This window comes from Glandiceps talaboti, chromosome 9 (genome assembly GCF_964340395.1).
Source record: "Glandiceps talaboti chromosome 9, keGlaTala1.1, whole genome shotgun sequence".
In the NCBI taxonomy this organism is placed as follows: domain Eukaryota; kingdom Metazoa; phylum Hemichordata; class Enteropneusta; family Spengelidae; genus Glandiceps; species Glandiceps talaboti.
This window is the reverse complement of record NC_135557.1, coordinates 1,075,182-1,097,178: the sequence shown is the minus strand read 5'-3', so window position 1 is coordinate 1,097,178 and position 21,997 is coordinate 1,075,182. Positions and strand designations below refer to the sequence as shown.

The 21,997-nt window shown below is 31.5% G+C and overlaps 1 protein-coding gene across 3 annotated transcripts in view; it reads right to left on the bottom strand.

The window, feature by feature from the left end:
* LOC144440502 (glycerol kinase-like) overlaps nucleotides 1-21,997 on the bottom strand; it is a 100,460-nt gene that overhangs the window by 61,580 nt on the left and 16,883 nt on the right. For all 3 annotated transcript variants that reach the window (XM_078129883.1, XM_078129885.1, XM_078129886.1), the window contains 3 exons: nucleotides 21,495-21,712; nucleotides 11,791-11,900; nucleotides 1,093-1,195 (listed from right to left, as the gene is read on the bottom strand). In XM_078129883.1, coding sequence (XP_077986009.1) covers nucleotides 1,093-1,195; nucleotides 11,791-11,900; nucleotides 21,495-21,712 — 431 coding nt within the window. The remainder of the gene's footprint in view (nucleotides 1-1,092; nucleotides 1,196-11,790; nucleotides 11,901-21,494; nucleotides 21,713-21,997) is intronic.

Here is a 21,997-nt window from a genome sequence, read left to right as displayed (position 1 = left end):
ACACTAACTAAACATTTACCCCAACAATGGGTATACCAGATAGTGGTCCATTACAACACTGACTAAACATTTACTCCAGCAATGGGTATACCAGATAGTGGTCCATTACAACACTAACTAAACATTTACCCCAGCAATGGGTATACCAGATAGTGGTCCATTACAACACTAACTAAACATTTACTCCAGCAATGGGTATACCAGATAGTGGTCCATTACAACACTAACTAAATATTTACCCCAACAATGGGTATATCAGATAGTGGTCCATTACAACACTAACTAAACATTTACCCCAGCAATGGGTATACCAGATAGTGGTTACAACACTAACTAAACATTTACCCCAGCAATGGGTATACCAGATAGTGGTCCATTAGAACACTAACTAAACATTTACCCCAGCAATGGGTATACCAGATAGTGGTCCATTACAACACTAACTAAACATTTACCCCAACAATGGGTATACCAGATAGTGGTCCATTACAACACTAACTAAACATTTACTCCAGCAATGGGTATACCAGATAGTGGTCCATTACAACACTAACTAAACATTTACTCCAGCAATGGGTATACCAGATAGTGGTCCATTAGAACACTAACTAAACATTTACCCCAACAATGGGTATACCAGATAGTGGTCCATTACAACACTAACTAAACATTTACCCCAGCAATGGGTATACCAGATAGTGGTCCATTACAACACTAACTAAACATTTACCCCAACAATGGGTATACCAGATAGTGGTCCATTACAACACTAACTAAACATTTACTCCAGCAATGGGTATACCAGATAGTGGTCCATTAGAACACTAACTAAACATTTACCCCAACAATGGGTATACCAGATAGTGGTCCATTACAACACTAACTAAACATTTACTCCAGCAATGGGTATACCAGATAGTGGTCCATTACAATACTAACTAAACACATCAATGGGGGGGGGGGGGGGGGGGGGGGGGATAATTGCACACTGTGACTTACCCCAGCAATGGGTATACCAGATAGTGGTCCATTACAATACTAACTAAACACATCAATGGGGGGGGGGGGGGATAATTGCACACTGTGACTTACCCCAGCAATGGGTATACCAGATAGTGGTCCATTACACAGATTTCCATATACTTCAGCTGAACTTCTTATTTCAGGTAAAACTGACATTGGAATGTTGAAAAAGCTGTTGACATCAAGTAAAAAGAGGATCAGATATATTAAATGCATATAAACAGAATTGGTACAAAAAAAGTTGAGACTTATTTTAATAACAGAATTGGTACATAGTTTACAGGTAAGTTTACAGGTAAGTTACCAGGTAAGTTTACAGGTAAGTTTACAGGTAAGTTTAGAGGTAAGTTTAGAGTTATTTCAATAACAGAATTGGTACAAAGTTTAGAGGTAAGTTTAAAGGTATGTTTACAGGTAAGTTTAGAGTTATTTCAATAACAGAATTGGTACAAAGTTTAGAGGTAAGTTTAGAGGTAAGTTTAGAGGTAAGTTTACAGGTAAGTTTAGAGTTATTTCAATAACAGAATTGGTACAAAGTTTACAGGTAAGTTTAGAGGTAAGTTTAGAGTTATTTCAATAACAGAATTGGTACAAAGTTTACAGGTAAGTTTAGAGATAAGTTTAGAGTTATTTCAATAACAGAATTGGTACAAAGTTTACAGGTAAGTTTACAGGTAAGTTTAGAGTTATTTAAATAACAGAATTGGTACAAAGTTTACAGGTAAGTTTAGAGGTAAGTTTAGAGTTATTTCAATAACAGAATTAGTACAAAGTTTACAGGTAAGTTTAGAGATAAGTTTAGATGTATTTCAATAAAAGAATTGGTACAAAGTTTAGTAGGCAAATTTAGAGGTAAGTTTAGAGGTATTTCAATAACTGAATTTGCACAAAGTTTAAAGGTATTTACTGTGCATGTACTGTAATGCTACCCTACTGTGTATGTACTGTACTACTACCCTACTGTGTATGTACTATAATACTACCCTATTGTGTATGTACTGTAATACTACCCTACTGTGTATGTACTGTAATACTATCCTACTGTGTATGTACTGTAATACTACCCTACTGTGTATGTACTGTAATACTACCCTACTGTGTATGTACTGTAATACTACCCTACTGTGTATGTACTGTAATACTACCCTACTGTGTATGTACTATAATACTACCCTACTGTGTATGTACTGTAATACTACCCTACTGTGTATGTACTGTAATACTACACTACTGTGTATGTACTGTAATACTACCCTACTGTGTATGTACTATAATACTACCCTACTGTGTATGTACTGTAATACTACCCTACTGTGTATGTACTGTAATACTACCCTACTGTGCATGTACTGTAATACTACCCTACTGTGTATGTACTGTAATACTACCCTACTGTGTATGTACTGTAATACTACCCTACTGTGTATGTACTGTAATACTACCCTACTGTGTATGTACTATAATACTACCCTACTGTGTATGTACTGTAATACTACCCTACTGTGTATGTACTGTAATACTACCCTACTGTGTATGTACTGTAATACTACCCTACTGTGTATGTACTATAATACTACCCTACTGTGTATGTACTGTAATACTACCCTACTGTGTATGTACTGTAATACTACCCTACTGTGCATGTACTGTAATACTACCCTACTGTGTATGTACTGTAATACTACCCTACTGTGTATGTACTGTAATACTACCCTACTGTGTATGTACTATAATACTACCCTACTGTGTATGTAATGTAATACTACCCTACTGTGCATGTACTGTAATACTACCCTACTGTGTATGTACTGTAATACTACCCTACTGTGTATGTACTGTAATACTACCCTACTGTGCATGTACTATAATACTACCCTACTGTGTATGTACTGTAATACTACCCTACTGTGTATGTACTGTAATACTACCCTACTGTGTATGTACTGTAATACCACCCTACTGTGTATGTACTATAATACTACACTACTGTGTATGTACTGTAATACTACACTACTGTGTATGTACTGTAATACTACACTACTGTGTATGTACTGTAATACTACCCTACTGTGTATGTACTGTAATACTACCCTACTGTGTATGTACTGTAATACTACCCTACTGTGTATGTACTATAATACTACCCTACTGTGTATGTACTATAATACTACCCTACTGTGTATGTACTGTAATACTACCCTACTGTGTATGTACTATAATACTACCCTACTGTGTATGTACTGTAATACTACCCTACTGTGTATGTACTGTAATACTACCCTACTGTGTATGTACTGTAATACTACCCTACTGTGTATGTACTATAATACTACCCTACTGTGTATGTACTGTAATACTACCCTACTGTGTATGTACTGTAATACTACCCTACTGTGCATGTACTGTAATACTACCCTACTGTGTATGTACTGTAATACTACCCTACTGTGTATGTACTGTAATACTACCCTACTGTGTATGTACTGTAATACTACCCTACTGTGTATGTACTATAATACTACCCTACTGTGTATGTACTATAATACTACCCTACTGTGTATGTACTGTAATACTACCCTACTGTGTATGTACTGTAATAATACCCTACTGTGTATGTACTGTAATACTACCCTACTGTGCATGTACTGTAATACTATCCTACTGTGTATGTACTGTAATACTACCCTACTGTGTATGTACTGTAATACTACCCTACTGTGTATGTACTGTAATACTACCCTACTGTGTATGTACTGTAATACTACCCTACTGTGCATGTACTGTAATACTACCCTACTGTGTATGTACTGTAACACTACCCTACTGTGTATGTACTGTAATACTACCCTACTGTGTATGTACTGTAATACTACCCTACTGTGTATGTACTGTAATACTATCCTACTGTGTATGTACTGTAATACTACCCTACTGTGTATGTACTGTAATACTACCCTACTGTGTATGTACTGTAATACTACCCTACTGTGTATGTACTGTAATACTACCCTACTGTGTATGTACTGTAATACTACCCTACTGTGTATGTACTGTAATACTACCCTACTGTGTATGTACTGTAATACTACCCTACTGTGTATGTACTGTAATACTACCCTACTGTGTATGTACTGTAATACTACCCTACTGTGCATGTACTGTAACACTACCCTACTGTGTATGTACTGTAACACTACCCTACTGTGTATGTACTGCAATACTATCCTACTGTGTATGTACTGTAATACTACCCTACTGTGTATGTACTGTAATACTATCCTACTGTGTATGTACTGTAATACTACGTATACCCTACTGTGTATGTACTGTAATACTACCCTACTGTGTATGTACTATAATACTACCCTACTGTGTATGTACTATAATACTACCCTACTGTGTATGTACTGTAATACTACCCTACTGTGTATGTACTGTAATACTACCCTACTGTGTATGTACTGTAATACTACCCTACTGTGTATGTACTATAATACTACCCTACTGTGTATGTACTGTAATACTACCCTACTGTGTATGTACTGTAATACTACCCTACTGTGCATGTACTATAATACTATCCTACTGTGTATGTACTATAATACTACCCTACTGTGTATGTAATGTAATACTACCCTACTGTGTATGTACTGTAATACTACCCTACTGTGTATGTACTGTAATACTACCCTACTGTGTATGTACTGTAATCCTACCCTACTGTGTATGTACTATAATACTACACTACTGTGTATGTACTGTAATACAACCCTACTGTGTATGTACTGTAATACTACCCTACTGTGTATGTACTGTAATACTACACTACTGTGTATGTACTGTAATACTACCCTACTGTGCATGTACTGTAATACTACCCTACTGTGTATGTACTGTAATACTACCCTACTGTGTATGTACTGTAATACTATCCTACTGTGTATGTACTATAATACTACCCTACTGTGTATGTACTGTAATACTACCCTACTGTGTATGTACTGTAATACTACCCTACTGTGTATGTACTGTAATACTACCCTACTGTGCATGTACTGTAATACTACCCTACTGTGTATGTACTGTAATACTATCCTACTGTGTATGTACTGTAATACTACCCTACTGTGTATGTACTGTAATACTACACTACTGTGTATGTACTGTAATACTACACTACTGTGCATGTACTGTAATACTACCCTACTGTGTATGTACTGTAATACTATCCTACTGTGTATGTACTGTAATACTACACTACTGTGTATGTACTGTAATACTACACTACTGTGTATGTACTGTAATACTACCCTACTGTGCATGTACTGTAATACTACCCTACTGTGTATGTACTGTAATACTATCCTACTGTGTATGTACTGTAATACTACCCTACTGTGTATGTACTGTAATACTACACTACTGTGTATGTACTGTAATACTACCCTACTGTGCATGTACTGTAATACTACCCTACTGTGTATGTACTGTAATACTACACTACTGTGCATGTACTGTAATACAACCCTACTGTGTATGTACTGTAATACTATCCTACTGTGTATGTACTATAATACTACCCTACTGTGTATGTACTGTAATACTACCCTACTGTGCATGTACTGTAATACTACCCTACTGTGTATGTACTATAATACTACCCTACTGTGTATGTACTGTAATACTACCCTACTGTGTATGTACTGTAATACTACCCTACTGTGTATGTACTGTAATACTACCCTACTGTGTATGTACTGTAATACTACCCTACTGTGTATGTACTGTAATACTACCCTACTGTGTATGTACTATAATACTACCCTACTGTGTATGTACTGTAATACTACCCTACTGTGTATGTACTGTAATACTACCCTACTGTGTATGTACTGTAATACTACCCTACTGTGTATGTACTGTAATACTACCCTACTGTGTATGTACTATAATACTACCCTACTGTGTATGTACTATAATACTACCCTACTGTGTATGTACTGTAATACTACCCTACTGTGTATGTACTGTAATACTACCCTACTGTGTATGTACTATAATACTACCCTACTGTGTATGTACTATAATACTACCCTACTGTGTATGTACTGTAATACTACCCTACTGTGTATGTACTGTAATACTACCCTACTGTGTATGTACTGTAATACTACCCTACTGTGTATGTACTGTAATACTACCCTACTGTGTATGTACTGTAATACTACCCTACTGTGTATGTACTATAATACTACCCTACTGTGTATGTACTGTAATACTACCCTACTGTGTATGTACTGTAATACTACCCTACTGTGTATGTACTGTAATACTACCCTACTGTGTATGTACTATAATACTACCCTACTGTGTATGTAATGTAATACTACCCTACTGTGTATGTACTGTAATACTACCCTACTGTGTATGTACTATAATACTACCCTACTGTGTATGTACTATAATACTACCCTACTGTGTATGTACTATAATACTACCCTACTGTGTATGTACTGTAATACTATCCTACTGTGTATGTACTATAATACTACCCTACTGTGTATGTACTGTAATACTATCCTACTGTGTATGTACTATAATACTATCCTACTGTGTATGTACTGTAATACTACACTACTGTGTATGTACTGTAATACTACCCTACTGTGTATGTACTGTAATACCACCCTACTGTGTATGTACTATAATACTACCCTACTGTGTATGTACTGTAATACTACCCTACTGTGTATGTACTATAATACTACACTACTGTGTATGTACTATAATACTATCCTACTGTGTATGTACTGTAATACTACACTACTGTGTATGTACTGTAATACTACACTACTGTGTATGTACTGTAATACTACCCTACTGTGTATGTACTGTAATACTACACTACTGTGTATGTACTGTAATACTACCCTACTGTGTATGTACTATAATACTACCATACTGTGTATGTACTGTAATACTACCCTACTGTGTATGTAATGTAATACTACCCTACTGTGCATGTACTGTAATACTACCCTACTGTGTATGTACTGTAATACTACCCTACTGTGTATGTACTGTAATAGTACACTACTGTGTATGTACTGTAATACTACACTACTGTGTATGTACTGTAATACTACCCTACTGTGTATGTACTATAATACTACCCTACTGTGTATGTACTGTAATACTACCCTACTGTGTATGTACTGTAATACTATCCTACTGTGTATGTACTGTAATACTACCCTACTGTGTATGTAATGTAATACTACCCTACTGTGCATGTACTGTAATACTACCCTACTGTGTATGTACTGTAATACTACACTACTGTGTATGTACTATAATACTACCCTACTGTGTATGTACTGTAATACTATCCTACTGTGTATGTACTGTAATACTACCCTACTGTGTATGTACTATAATACTACCCTACTGTGTATGTACTGTAATACTACACTACTGTGTATGTACTGTAATACTACACTACTGTGTATGTACTGTAATACTACCCTACTGTGTATGTACTATAATACTACCCTACTGTGTATGTACTGTAATACTACCCTACTGTGCATGTACTGTAATACTACCCTACTGTGCATGTACTGTAATACTACCCTACTGTGTATGTACTGTAATACTACCCTACTGTGTATGTAATGTAATACTACCCTACTGTGTATGTACTATAATACTACCCTACTGTGTATGTACTGTAATACTACCCTACTGTGCATGTACTGTAATACTACCCTACTGTGTATGTACTGTAATACTACCCTACTGTGTATGTACTGTAATACTACCCTACTGTGTATGTAATGTAATACTACCCTACTGTGTATGTACTGTAATACTACCCTACTGTGTATGTACTGTAATACTACCCTACTGTGCATGTACTGTAATACTACCCTACTGTGTATGTACTGTAATACTACCCTACTGTGTATGTACTGTAATACTACCCTACTGTGTATGTACTGTAATACTACCCTACTGTGTATGTAATGTAATACTACCCTACTGTGCATGTACTGTAATACTACCCTACTGTGTATGTACTGTAATAGTACCCTACTGTGTATGTACTGTAATCCTACCCTACTGTGCATGTACTGTAATACTACCCTACTGTGTATGTACTGTAATACTACCCTACTGTGTATGTAATGTAATACTACCCTACTGTGTATGTACTGTAATACTACCCTACTGTGTATGTACTGTAATCCTACCCTACATTGCATGTACTGTAATACTACCCTACTGTGTATGTAATGTAATACTACCCTACTGTGTATGTACTGTAATACTACCCTACTGTGTATGTACTGTAATACTATCCTACTGTGTATGTACTGTAATACTACCCTACTGTGTATGTAATGTAATACTACCCTACTGTGTATGTACTATAATACTACCCTACTGTGTATGTACTGTAATACTACACTACTGTGTATGTACTGTAATACTACCCTACTGTGTATGTACTGTAATACTACCCTACTGTGTATGTACTGTAATACTACCCTACTGTGTATGTACTGTAATACTACCCTACTGTGCATGTACTGTAATACTACCCTACTGTGTATGTACTATAATACTACCCTACTGTGTATGTACTGTAATACTACCCTACTGTGTATGTACTGTAATACTACCCTACTGTGTATGTACTGTAATACTACCCTACTGTGTATGTACTATAATACTACCCTACTGTGTATGTACTGTAATACTACCCTACTGTGTATGTAATGTAATACTACCCTACTGTGTATGTACTGTAATACTACCCTACTGTGTATGTACTGTAATACTACCCTACTGTGTATGTACTGTAATACTATCCTACTGTGTATGTACTGTAATACTACACTACTGTGTATGTACTGTAATACTATCCTACTGTGTATGTACTGTAATACTACCCTACTGTGTATGTACTGTAATACTATCCTACTGTGTATGTACTGTAATACTATCCTACTGTGTATGTACTGTAATACTACACTACTGTGTATGTACTGTAATACTATCCTACTGTGTATGTACTGTAATACTATCCTACTGTGTATGTACTGTAATACTACCCTACTGTGTATGTACTGTAATACTACCCTACTGTGTATGTACTGTAATACTATCCTACTGTGTATGTACTGTAATACTACACTACTGTGTATGTACTGTAATACTATCCTACTGTGTATGTACTGTAATACTATCCTACTGTGTATGTACTGTAATACTACACTACTGTGTATGTACTGTAATACTACCCTACTGTGTATGTACTGTAATACTATCCTACTGTGTATGTACTGTAATACTACACTACTGTGTATGTACTGTAATACTACCCTACTGTGTATGTACTGTAATACTACCCTACTGTGTATGTACTGTAATACTACACTACTGTGTATGTACTGTAATACTACCCTACTGTGTATGTAATGTAATACTACCCTACTGTGTATGTACTGTAATACTATCCTACTGTGTATGTACTGTAATACTACCCTACTGTGTATGTACTGTAATACTACCCTACTGTGTATGTAATGTAATACTACCCTACTGTGTATGTACTGTAATACTACCCTACTGTGTATGTACTGTAATACTACCCTACTGTGTATGTACTGTAATACTACCCTACTGTGTATGTACTGTAATACTACACTACTGTGTATGTACTGTAATACTACCCTACTGTGTATGTACTGTAATACTATCCTACTGTGTATGTAATGTAATACTACCCTACTGTGTATGTACTATAATACTATCCTACTGTGTATGTACTGTAATACTACCCTACTGTGCATGTACTATAATACTATCCTACTGTGTATGTAATGTAATACTACCCTACTGTGTATGTACTGTAATACTACCCTACTGTGTATGTACTGTAATACTACCCTACTGTGTATGTACTGTAATACTACCCTACTGTGTATGTACTATAATACTATCCTACTGTGTATGTACTGTAATACTACCCTACTGTGTATGTACTATAATACTACCCTACTGTGTATGTACTATAATACTACCCTACTGTGTATGTACTGTAATACTACCCTACTCTGTATGTACTGTAATACTATCCTACTGTGTATGTACTGTAATACTACCCTACTGTGTATGTACTGTAATACTACCCTACTGTGTATGTACTGTAATACTACACTACTGTGCATGTACTGTAATACTACCCTACTGTGTATGTACTGTAATGCCATCCTACTGTGTATGTACTGTAATACTACCCTACTGTGTATGTACTGTAATACTATCCTACTGTGTATGTACTGTAATACCATCCTACTGTGTATGTACTGTAATACTACCCTACTGTGTATGTACTGTAATACTACCCTACTGTGTATGTACTGTAATACTACCCTACTGTGTATGTACTGTAATACTACCCTACTGTGTATGTACTGTAATACTACCCTACTGTGTATGTACTATAATACTACCCTACTGTGTATGTACTGTAATACTACCCTACTGTGTATGTACTGTAATACTACCCTACTGTGCATGTACTGTAATACTACCCTACTGTGTATGTACTGTAATACTACCCTACTGTGTATGTACTGTAATACTACCCTACTGTGTATGTACTGTAATACTACCCTACTGTGTATGTACTGTAATACTACCCTACTGTGTATGTACTATAATACTATCCTACTGTGTATGTACTATAATACTATCCTACTGTGTATGTAATGTAATACTACCCTACTGTGTATGTACTGTAATACTACCCTACTGTGCATGTACTGTAATACTACCCTACTGTGTATGTACTATAATACTATCCTACTGTGTATGTACTATAATACTACCCTACTGTGTATGTACTATAATACTACCCTACTGTGTATGTAATGTAATACTACCCTACTGTGTATGTACTGTAATACTACACTACTGTGTATGTACTGTAATACTACACTACTGTGTATGTACTGTAATACTACACTACTGTGTATGTACTGTAATACTACCCTACTGTGTATGTACTGTAATACTACCCTACTGTGTATGTACTGTAATACTACCCTACTGTGTATGTACTGTAATCCTACCCTACTGTGTATGTACTGTAATACTACCCTACTGTGTATGTACTGTAATACTACCCTACTGTGTATGTACTGTAATCCTACCCTACTGTGTATGTACTGTAATACTACCCTACTGTGTATGTAATGTAATACTACCCTACTGTGTATGTACTATAATACTACCCTACTGTGTATGTACTGTAATACTACCCTACTGTGTATGTACTGTAATACTACCCTACTGTGTATGTACTGTAATACTACCCTACTGTGTATGTACTGTAATACTACACTACTGTGTATGTACTGTAATACTACCCTACTGTGTATGTACTGTAATAGTACCCTACTGTGTATGTACTGTAATACTATCCTACTGTGTATGTACTGTAATCCTACCCTACTGTGTATGTACTGTAATAAACTGTGTAGGGTAGCATTACAGTACATGCACAGTAAATACCTTTAAACTTTGTGCAAATTCTGTTAAACAATGGTGTATATCACCTTAGTCTACCAAATTGCTGCTGACTGCAAATGAATTTTAAAAATGATTTAGAAGATGTGATTGATGTCATTTGTCAATGACAGCAATCATAAATAAATAAATGAATAAATAAATAAACATGTTGCCATGAAAACTTACTTGCAGAGTTTTTCATCCCACTGTAAAGAGTGAATGTTCATCAGCATAGTCCTACTTGCATTGGTTACATCTGTGATGTGAAGTCCACCATTTAGACCACCAGTTAGGTTCTACCAAAGACATTCTAATTTATTATCATAGTAGTAAAGACTTTCTAATTTATTATCATAGTAGTAAAGACATTCTAATTTATTATCATGGTAATAAAGACATTCTAATTTATTATCATGGTAGTAAAGACATTCTAATTTATTATCATAGTAGTAAAGACATTCTAATTTATTATCATAGTAGTAAAGACATTCTAATTTATTATCATAGTAATAAAGACATTCTAATTTATTATCATAGTAGTAAAGACATTCTAATTTATTATCATAGTAGTAAAGACATTCTAATTTATTATCAAAGTAGTAAAGACATTCTAATTTATTATCATGGTAGTAAAGACATTCTAATTTATTATCATAGTAATAAAGACATTCTAATTTATTATCATAGTAGTAAAGACATTCTAATTTATTATCATAGTAATAAAGACATTCTAATTTATTATCATAGTAGTAAAGACATTCTAATTTATTATCATAGTAATAAAGACATTCTAATTTATTATCATAGTAGTAAAGACATTCTAATTTATTATCATAGTAGTAAAGACATTCTAATTTATTATCATAGTAGTAAAGACATTCTAATTTATTATCATAGTAGTAAAGACATTCTAATTTATTATCATGGTAGTAAAGACATTCTAATTGATCATCATAGTAATAAAGACATTCTAATTTATTATCATAGTAGTAAATACATTCTAATTTATTATAGTAGTAAAGACATTCTAATTTATTATCATAGTAGTAAAGACATTCTAATTTATTATCATAGTAATAAAGACATTCTAATTTATTATCATAGTAGTAAATACATTCTAATTTATTATCATAGTAGTAAAGACATTCTAATTTATTATCATAATAATAAAGACATTCTAATTTATTATCATAGTAATAAAAACATTCTAATTTATTATCATAGTAATAAAGACATTCTAATTTATTATCAAAGTAGTAAAGACATTCTAATTTATTATCATAGTAATAAAGACATTTTAATTTATTATCATAGTAATAAAAACATTCTAATTTATTATCATAGTAATAAAGACATTCTAATTTATTATCATGGTAGTAAAGACATTCTAATTTATTATCATAGAAGTAAAGACATTCTAATTTATTATCATAGTAATAAAGACATTCTAATTTATTATCATGGTAGTAAAGACATTCTAATTTATTATCATAGTAATAAAGACATTCTAATTTATTATCATGGTAGTAAAGACATTCTAATTTATTATCATAGTAGTAAAGACTTTCTAATTTATTATCATAGTAGTAAAGACATTCTAATTTATTATCATAGTAGTAAAGACATTCTAATTTATTATCATAATAATAAAGACATTCTAATTTATTATCATAGTAATAAAAACATTCTAATTTATTATCATAGTAATAAAGACATTCTAATTTATTATCAAAGTAGTAAAGACATTCTAATTTATTATCATAGTAATAAAGACATTCTAATTTATTATCATGGTAGTAAAGACATTCTAATTTATTATCATAGTAGTAAATACATTCTAATTTATTATCATAGTAGTAAAGACATTCTAATTTATTATCATGGTAGTAAAGACATTCTAATTTATTATCATAGTAATAAAGACATTCTAATTTATTATCATAGTAGTAAAGACATTCTAATTTATTATCATGGTAATAAAGACATTCTAATTTATTATCATGGTAATAAAGACATTCTAATATATTATCATGGTAATAAAGACATTCTAATATATTATCATAGTAATAAAGACATTCTAATTTATAATCATGGTAGTAAAGACATTCTAATTTATTATCATGGTAGTAAAGACATTCTAATTTATAATCATAGTAATAAAGACATTCTAATTTATTATCATAGTAGTAAAGACATTCTAATTTATTATCATAGTAATAAAGACATTCTAATTTATTATCATAGTAGTAAAGACATTCTAATTTATTATCATGGTAGTAAAAACATTCTAATTTATTATCATAGTAGTAAAGACATTCTAATTTATTATCATAGTAATAAAGACATTCTAATTTATTATCATGGTAGTAAAGACATTCTAATTTATTATCATAGTAGTAAAGACATTCTAATTTATTATCATGGTAATAAAGACATTCTAATTTATTATCATAGTAGTAAAGACATTCTAATTTATTATCATAGTAGTAAAGACATTCTAATTTATTATCATGGTAATAAAGACATTCTAATTTATTATCATAGTAGTAAAGACATTCTAATTTATTATCATGGTAATAAAGACATTCTAATTTATTATCATAGTAGTAAAGACATTCTAATTTATTATCATGGTAATAAAGACATTCTAATTTATTATCATAGTAGTAAAGACATTCTAATTTATTATCATAGTAGTAAAGACATTCTAATTTATTATCATAGTAATAAAGACATTCTAATTTATTATCATAGTAGTAAAGACATTCTAATTTATTATCATAGTAGTAAAGACATTCTAATTTATTATCATAGTAATAAAGACATTCTAATTTATTATCATAGTAGTAAAGACATTCTAATTTATTATCATAGTAGTAAAGACATTCTAATTTATTATCATAGTAGTAAAGACATTCTAATTTATTATCATGGTAATAAAGACATTCTAATTTATTATCAAAGTAGTAAAGACATTCTAATTTATTATCATGGTAATAAAGACATTCTAATTTATTATCAAAGTAATAAAGACATTCTAATTTATTATCATAGTAGTAAAGACATTCTAATTTATTATCATAGTAATAAAGACATTCTAATTTATTATCATAGTAATAAAGACATTCTAATTTATTATCAAAGTAGTAAAGACATTCTAATTTATTATCATGGTAGTAAAGACATTCTAATTTATTATCATAGTAATAAAGACATTCTAATTGATAATCATAGTAATAAAGACATTCTAATTTATTATCATAGTAGTAAAGACTTTCTAATTTATTATCATAGTAGTAAAGACATTCTAATTTATTATCATGGTAGTAAAGACATTCTAATTTATTATCATAGTAGTAAAGACTTTCTAATTTATTATCATGGTAGTAAAGACATTCTAATTTATTATCATAGTAATAAAGACATTCTAATTTATTATCATAGTAGTAAAGACATTCTAATTTATTATCATAGTAGTAAAGACATTCTAATTTATTATCATAGTAGTAAAGACATTCTAATTTATTATCATAGTAGTAAAGACATTCTAATTTATTATCATAGTAGTAAATACATTCTAATTTATTATCATAGTAGTAAAGACATTCTAATTTATTATCATAGTAATAAAGACATTCTAATTTATTATCATAGAAGTAAATACATTCTAATTTATTATCATAGTAGTAAAGACATTCTAATTTATTATCATAGTAATAAAGACATTCTAATTTATAATCATAGTAATAAAGACATTCTAATTTATTATCATAGTAGTAAAGACATTCTAATTCATAATCATAGTAGTAAAGACATTCTAATTTATTATCATAGTAGTAAAAACATTCTAATTTATTATCATAGTAGTAAAAACATTCTAATTTATAATCATAGTCATAAAGACATTCTAATTTATTATCATAGTAGTAAATACATTCTAATTTATTATCATAGTAATAAAGACATTCTAATTTATTATCATAGTAGTAAAGACATTCTAATTTATAATCATAGTCATAAAGACATTCTAATTTATTACCATAGTAGTAAAGACATTCTAATTTATTATCATAGTAGTAAAGACATTCTAATTTATTATCATAGTAATAAAGATATTCTAATTTATTATCATAGTAGTAAAGACATTCTAATTTATTATCATAGTAATAAAGACATTCTAATTTATTATCATAGTAATAAAAACATTCTAATTTATTATCATGGTAGTAAAGACATTCTAATTTATTATCATAGTAATAAAGACATTCTAATTTATTATCATAGTAGTAAAGACATTCTAATTTATTATCATAGTAATAAAGATATTCTAATTTATTATCATAGTAGTAAAGACATTCTAATTTATTATCATGGTAATAAAGACATTCTAATTTATTATCATAGTAGTAAAGACATTCTAATTTATTATCATGGTAATAAAGACATTCTAATTTATTATCATAGTAGTAAAGACATTCTAATTTATTATCATAGTAGTAAAGACATTCTAATTTATTATCATAGTAGTAAAGACATTCTAATTTATTATCATAGTAATAAAGACATTCTAATTTATTATCATAGTAGTAAATACATTCTAATTTATTATCATAGTAGTAAAGACATTCTAATTTATTATCATAGTAGTAAAGACATTCTAATTTATTATCATAGTAATAAAGACATTCTAATTTATTATCATAGTAGTAAAGACATTCTAATTTATTATCATAGTAGTAAATACATTCTAATTTATTATCATAGTAATAAAGACATTCTAATTTATAATCATAGTAATAAGACATTCTAATTTATTATCATAGTAATAAAGACATTCTAATTTATAATCATAGTAGTAAAGACATTCTAATTTATTATCATAGTAGTAAAGACATTCTAATTTATAATCATAGTAATAAGACATTCTAATTTATTATCATAGTAGTAAAGACATTCTAATTTATTATCATAGTAATAAAGACATTCTAATTTATAATCATAGTAATAAAGACATTCTAATTTATTATCATAGTAGTAAATACATTCTAATTTATTATCATAGTAGTAAATACATTCTAATTTATTATCATGGTAATAAAGACATTCTAATTTATTATCATAGTAGTAAAGACATTCTAATTTATAATCATAGTAATAAAGACATTCTAATTTATTATCATAGTAGTAAAGACATTCTAATTTATTATCATAGTAGTAAATACATTCTAATTTATTATCATAGTAGTAAAGACATTCTAATTTATTATCATAGTAGTAAAGACATTCTAATTTATTATCATAGTAATAAAGACATTCTAATTTATTATCATAGTAATAAAGACATTCTAATTTATAATCATAGTAGTAAAGACATTCTAATTTATTATCAAAGTAGTAAAGACATTCTAATTTATTATCATAGTAGTAAAGACATTCTAATTTATTATCATAGTAGTAAAGACATTCTAATTTATTATCATGGTAATAAAGACATTCTAATTTATTATCATATTAGTAAAGACATTCTAATTTATAATCATAGTAGTAAAGACATTCTACTTTATTATCATAGTAATAAAGACATTCTAATTTATAATCATAGTAGTAAAGACATTCTAGTTTATTATCATAGTAATAAAGACATTCTAATTTATTATCATAGTAGTAAAGACATTCTAGTTTATTATCATAGTAATAAAGACATTCTAATTTATTATCATATTAGTAAAGACATTCTAATTTATTATCATAGTAGTAAAGACATTCTAGTTTATTATCATAGTAATAAAGACATTCTAATTTATTATCATAGTAGTAAAGACATTCTAATTTATTATCATGGTAGTAAAGACATTCTAGTTTATTATCATAGTAATAAAGACATTCTAATTTATTATCATGGTAGTAAAGACATTCTAATTTATTATCATAGTAATAAAGACATTCTAATTTATAATCATAGTAGTAAAGACATTCTAATTTATTATCATGGTAGTAAAGACATTCTAATTTATTATCATAGTAATAAAGACATTCTAATTTATTATCATAGTAGTAAAGACATTCTAATTTATTATCATAGTAGTAAAGACATTCTAATTTATTATCATAGTAATAAAGACATTCTAATTTATTATCATAGTAATAAAGACATTCTAATTTATTATCATAGTAGTAAAGACATTCTAATTTATTATCATAGTAATAAAGACATTCTAATTTATTATCAAAGTAGTAAAGACATTCTAAATTATTATCATAGTAATAAAGACATTCTAATTTATTATCAAAGTAGTAAAGACATTCTAATTTATTATCATAGTAATAAAGACATTCTAATTTATTATCATAGTAGTAAAGACATTCTAATTTATTATCATAGTAGTAAAGACATTCTAATTTATTATCATAGTAGTAAAGACATTCTAATTTATTATCATAGTAATAAAGACATTCTAATTTATTATCATGGTAGTAAAGACATTCTTATTTATTATCATGGTAGTAAAGACATTCTAATTTATTATCATAGTAGTAAAGACATTCTAATTTATTATCATGGTAATAAAGACATTCTTATTTATTATCATGGTAGTAAAGACATTCTTATTTATTATCATGGTAGTAAAGACATTCTAATTTATTATCATAGTAGTAAAGACATTCTAATTTATTATCATGGTAATAAAGACATTCTTATTTATTATCATAGTAATAAAGACATTCTAATTTATTATCATGGTAGTAAAGACATTCTAATTTATTATCATGGTAGTAAAGACATTCTAATTTATTATCAAAGTAGTAAAGACATTCTAATTTATTATCATAGTAGTAAAGACATTCTAATTTATTATCATGGTAATAAAGACATTCTAATTAATTATCATAGTAATAAAGACATTCTAATTTAACAAACACACATACCCATAATAGCCAGAATACACTTTATCAAACACACATACCCATAATAGCCAGGAATCCACTGTACCACACATACATACCCATAATAGCCAGAATACACTTTATGAAACACACATACCCATAATAGCCAGGAATCCACTGTACCACACATACATACCCATAATAGCCAGGAATGCACTGTACCAAACATACACACCCATAACAGCCAGGAATGCACTGTACAAAACACACATATCCATAACAGCCAGGAATGCACTGTACAAAACATACACACCCATAGTAGCCAGGAATGCACTGTACCAAACACACATATCCATAACAGCCAGGAATGCACTGTACAAAACATACACACCCATAATAGCCAGGAATGCACTGTACCAAACACACATACCCATAATAGCCAGGAATGCACTGTACCAAACATACATACCCATAATAGCCAGAAATGCACTGTACCAAACATACATACCCATAATAGCCAGGAATGCACTGTACCAAACATACACACCCATAATAGCCAGGAATGCACTGTCCAAAACATACATACCCATAATAGCCAGGAATGCATTGTACAAAACATACATACCCATAACAGCCAGGAATGCACTGTACCAAACACACATACCCACAATAGCCAGGAATGCACTGTACCAAATAGCCAGGAATGCACTGTACCAAACACACATACCCATAATAGCCAGAACGCACTGTACCAAATAGCCAGTAATGCACTGTACCAAACACACATACCCATAATAGCCAGAACGCACTGTACCAAACATACATACCCATAATAGCCAGGAATGTACTGTACCAAACACACATACCCATAATAGCCAGGAATGCACTGTACAAAACATACACACCCATAATAGCCAGGAATGCACTGTACCAAACACACATACCCATAATAGCCAGGAATGCACTGTCTAAAATATACATACCCGTAATAGCCAGGAATGCACCGTACAAAACATACATACCCATAACAGCCAGGAATCTAATGTACCAAACACACATACCCATAAAACAACCAGGAATCCACTGTACCACACATACATACCCATAATAGCCAGGAATGCACTGTCCGAAACATACACACCCATAATAGCCAGGAATCCACTGTACCAAACACACATACCCATAATAGCCAGGAATGCACTGTACCAAACATACATACCCATAATAGCCAGGAATGCACTGTACCAACCATACATACCCATAATAGCCAGGAATGCACTGTACAAAACATACATACCCATAATAGCCAGGAATGCATTGTACAAAACATACATACCCATAACAGCCAGGAATGCAATGTACCAAACACACATACCCACAATAGCCAGGAATGCACTGTACCAAACATACATACCCATAATAGCCAGAAATGCACTGTACCAAACATACATACCCATAATAGCCAGGAATGCACTGTACCAAACATACACACCCATAATAGCCAGGAATGCACTGTCCAAAACATACATACCCATAATAGCCAGGAATGCATTGTACAAAACATACATACCCATAACAGCCAGGAATGCAATGTACCAAACACACATACCCACAATAGCCAGGAATGCACTGTACCAAATAGCCAGGAATGCACTGTACCAAACACACATACCCATAATAGCCAGAACGCACTGTACCAAATAGCCAGTAATGCACTGTACCAAACACACATACCCATAATAGCCAGCACGCACTGTACCAAACATACATACCCATAATAGCCAGGAATGTACTGTACCAAACACACATACCCATAATAGCCAGGAATGCACTGTACAAAATATACACACCCATAATAGCCAGGAATGCACTGTACCAAACACACATACCCATAATAGCCAGGAATGCACTGTCTAAAATATACATACCCGTAATAGCCAGGAATGCACCGTACAAAACATACATACCCATAACAGCCAGGAATGCAATGTACCAAACACACATACCCATAATAGCCAGGAATGCACTGTACCAAACACACATACCCATAATAGCCAGGAATGCACTGTCTAAAATATACATACCCGTAATAGCCAGGAATGCACCGTACAAAACATACATACCCATAACAGCCAGGAATCTAATGTACCAAACACACATACCCATAAAACAACCAGGGATCCACTGTACCACACATACATACCCATAATAGCCAGGAATGCACTGTCCAAAACATACACACCCATAATAGCCAGGAATCCACTGTACCAAACACACATACCCATAATAGCCAGGAATGCACTGTACCAAACATACATACCCATAATAGCCAGGAATGCACTGTACCAAACATACATACCCATAATAGCCAGGAATGCACTGTACCAAACATACATACCCATAATAGCCAGGAATGCACTGTACAAAACATACACACCCATAATAGCCAGGAATGCACTGTCCAAAACATACATACCCATAATAGCCAGGAATGCATTGTACAAAACATACATGCCCATAACAGCCAGGAATGCAATGTACCAAACACACATACCCACAATAGCCAGGAATGCACTGTACCAAATAGCCAGGAATGCACTGTACCAAACACACATACCCATAATAGCCAGAACGCACTGTACCAAACATACATACCCATAATAGCCAGGAATGCACTGTACCAAACACACATACCCATAATAGCCAGGAATGCACTGTACCAAACATACATACCCATAATAGCCAGGAATGCACTGTACAAAACATACATACCCATAATAGCCAGGAATCCACTGTACCAAACATACATACCCATAATAGCCAGAACGCACTGTACCAAACACACATACCCATAATAGCCAGGAATGCACTGTACCAAACACACATACACATAATAGCCAGGAATGCACTGTACAAAACATACATACCCATAATAGCCAGGAATCCACTGTACCAAACATACATACCCATAATAGCCAGGAATGCACTGTACAAAACATACATACCCATAATAGCCAGGAATCCACTGTACCAAACATACAGCGTTGTTCTAGTACAGCCTGCTGCACATCAGGTACATTATCCATCAACCATCGTAACTTGACTGCACTGAAATATGTACTTAATGGTAAACCACACAAAGCTTGAAGATATTCTTTCTTCTTGCCTGGTGCCTTCTCTATCAGTTCTTCCACTGTAGGACCTGTCCTCATATCCAACCAGACTACAAATACAACATCAATTCTTTATATGTTAATTGCTTTGATAGCATGTTATTTTACTCTTGGCAGTGCGTTTAGTTGTCTTGTGAAATTCAGTTACCAATGGTATTGTATAATTACTTACACATGGTATTGTACAATTACTTACACATGGTATTGTATAATTACCTACCAATGGTATTGTATAATTACTTACACATGGTATTTTACAATAACTTACCAAAGTCATTGTATAATTACCTACCAATGGTATTGTATAATTACTTACCAATGGTATTGTATAATTA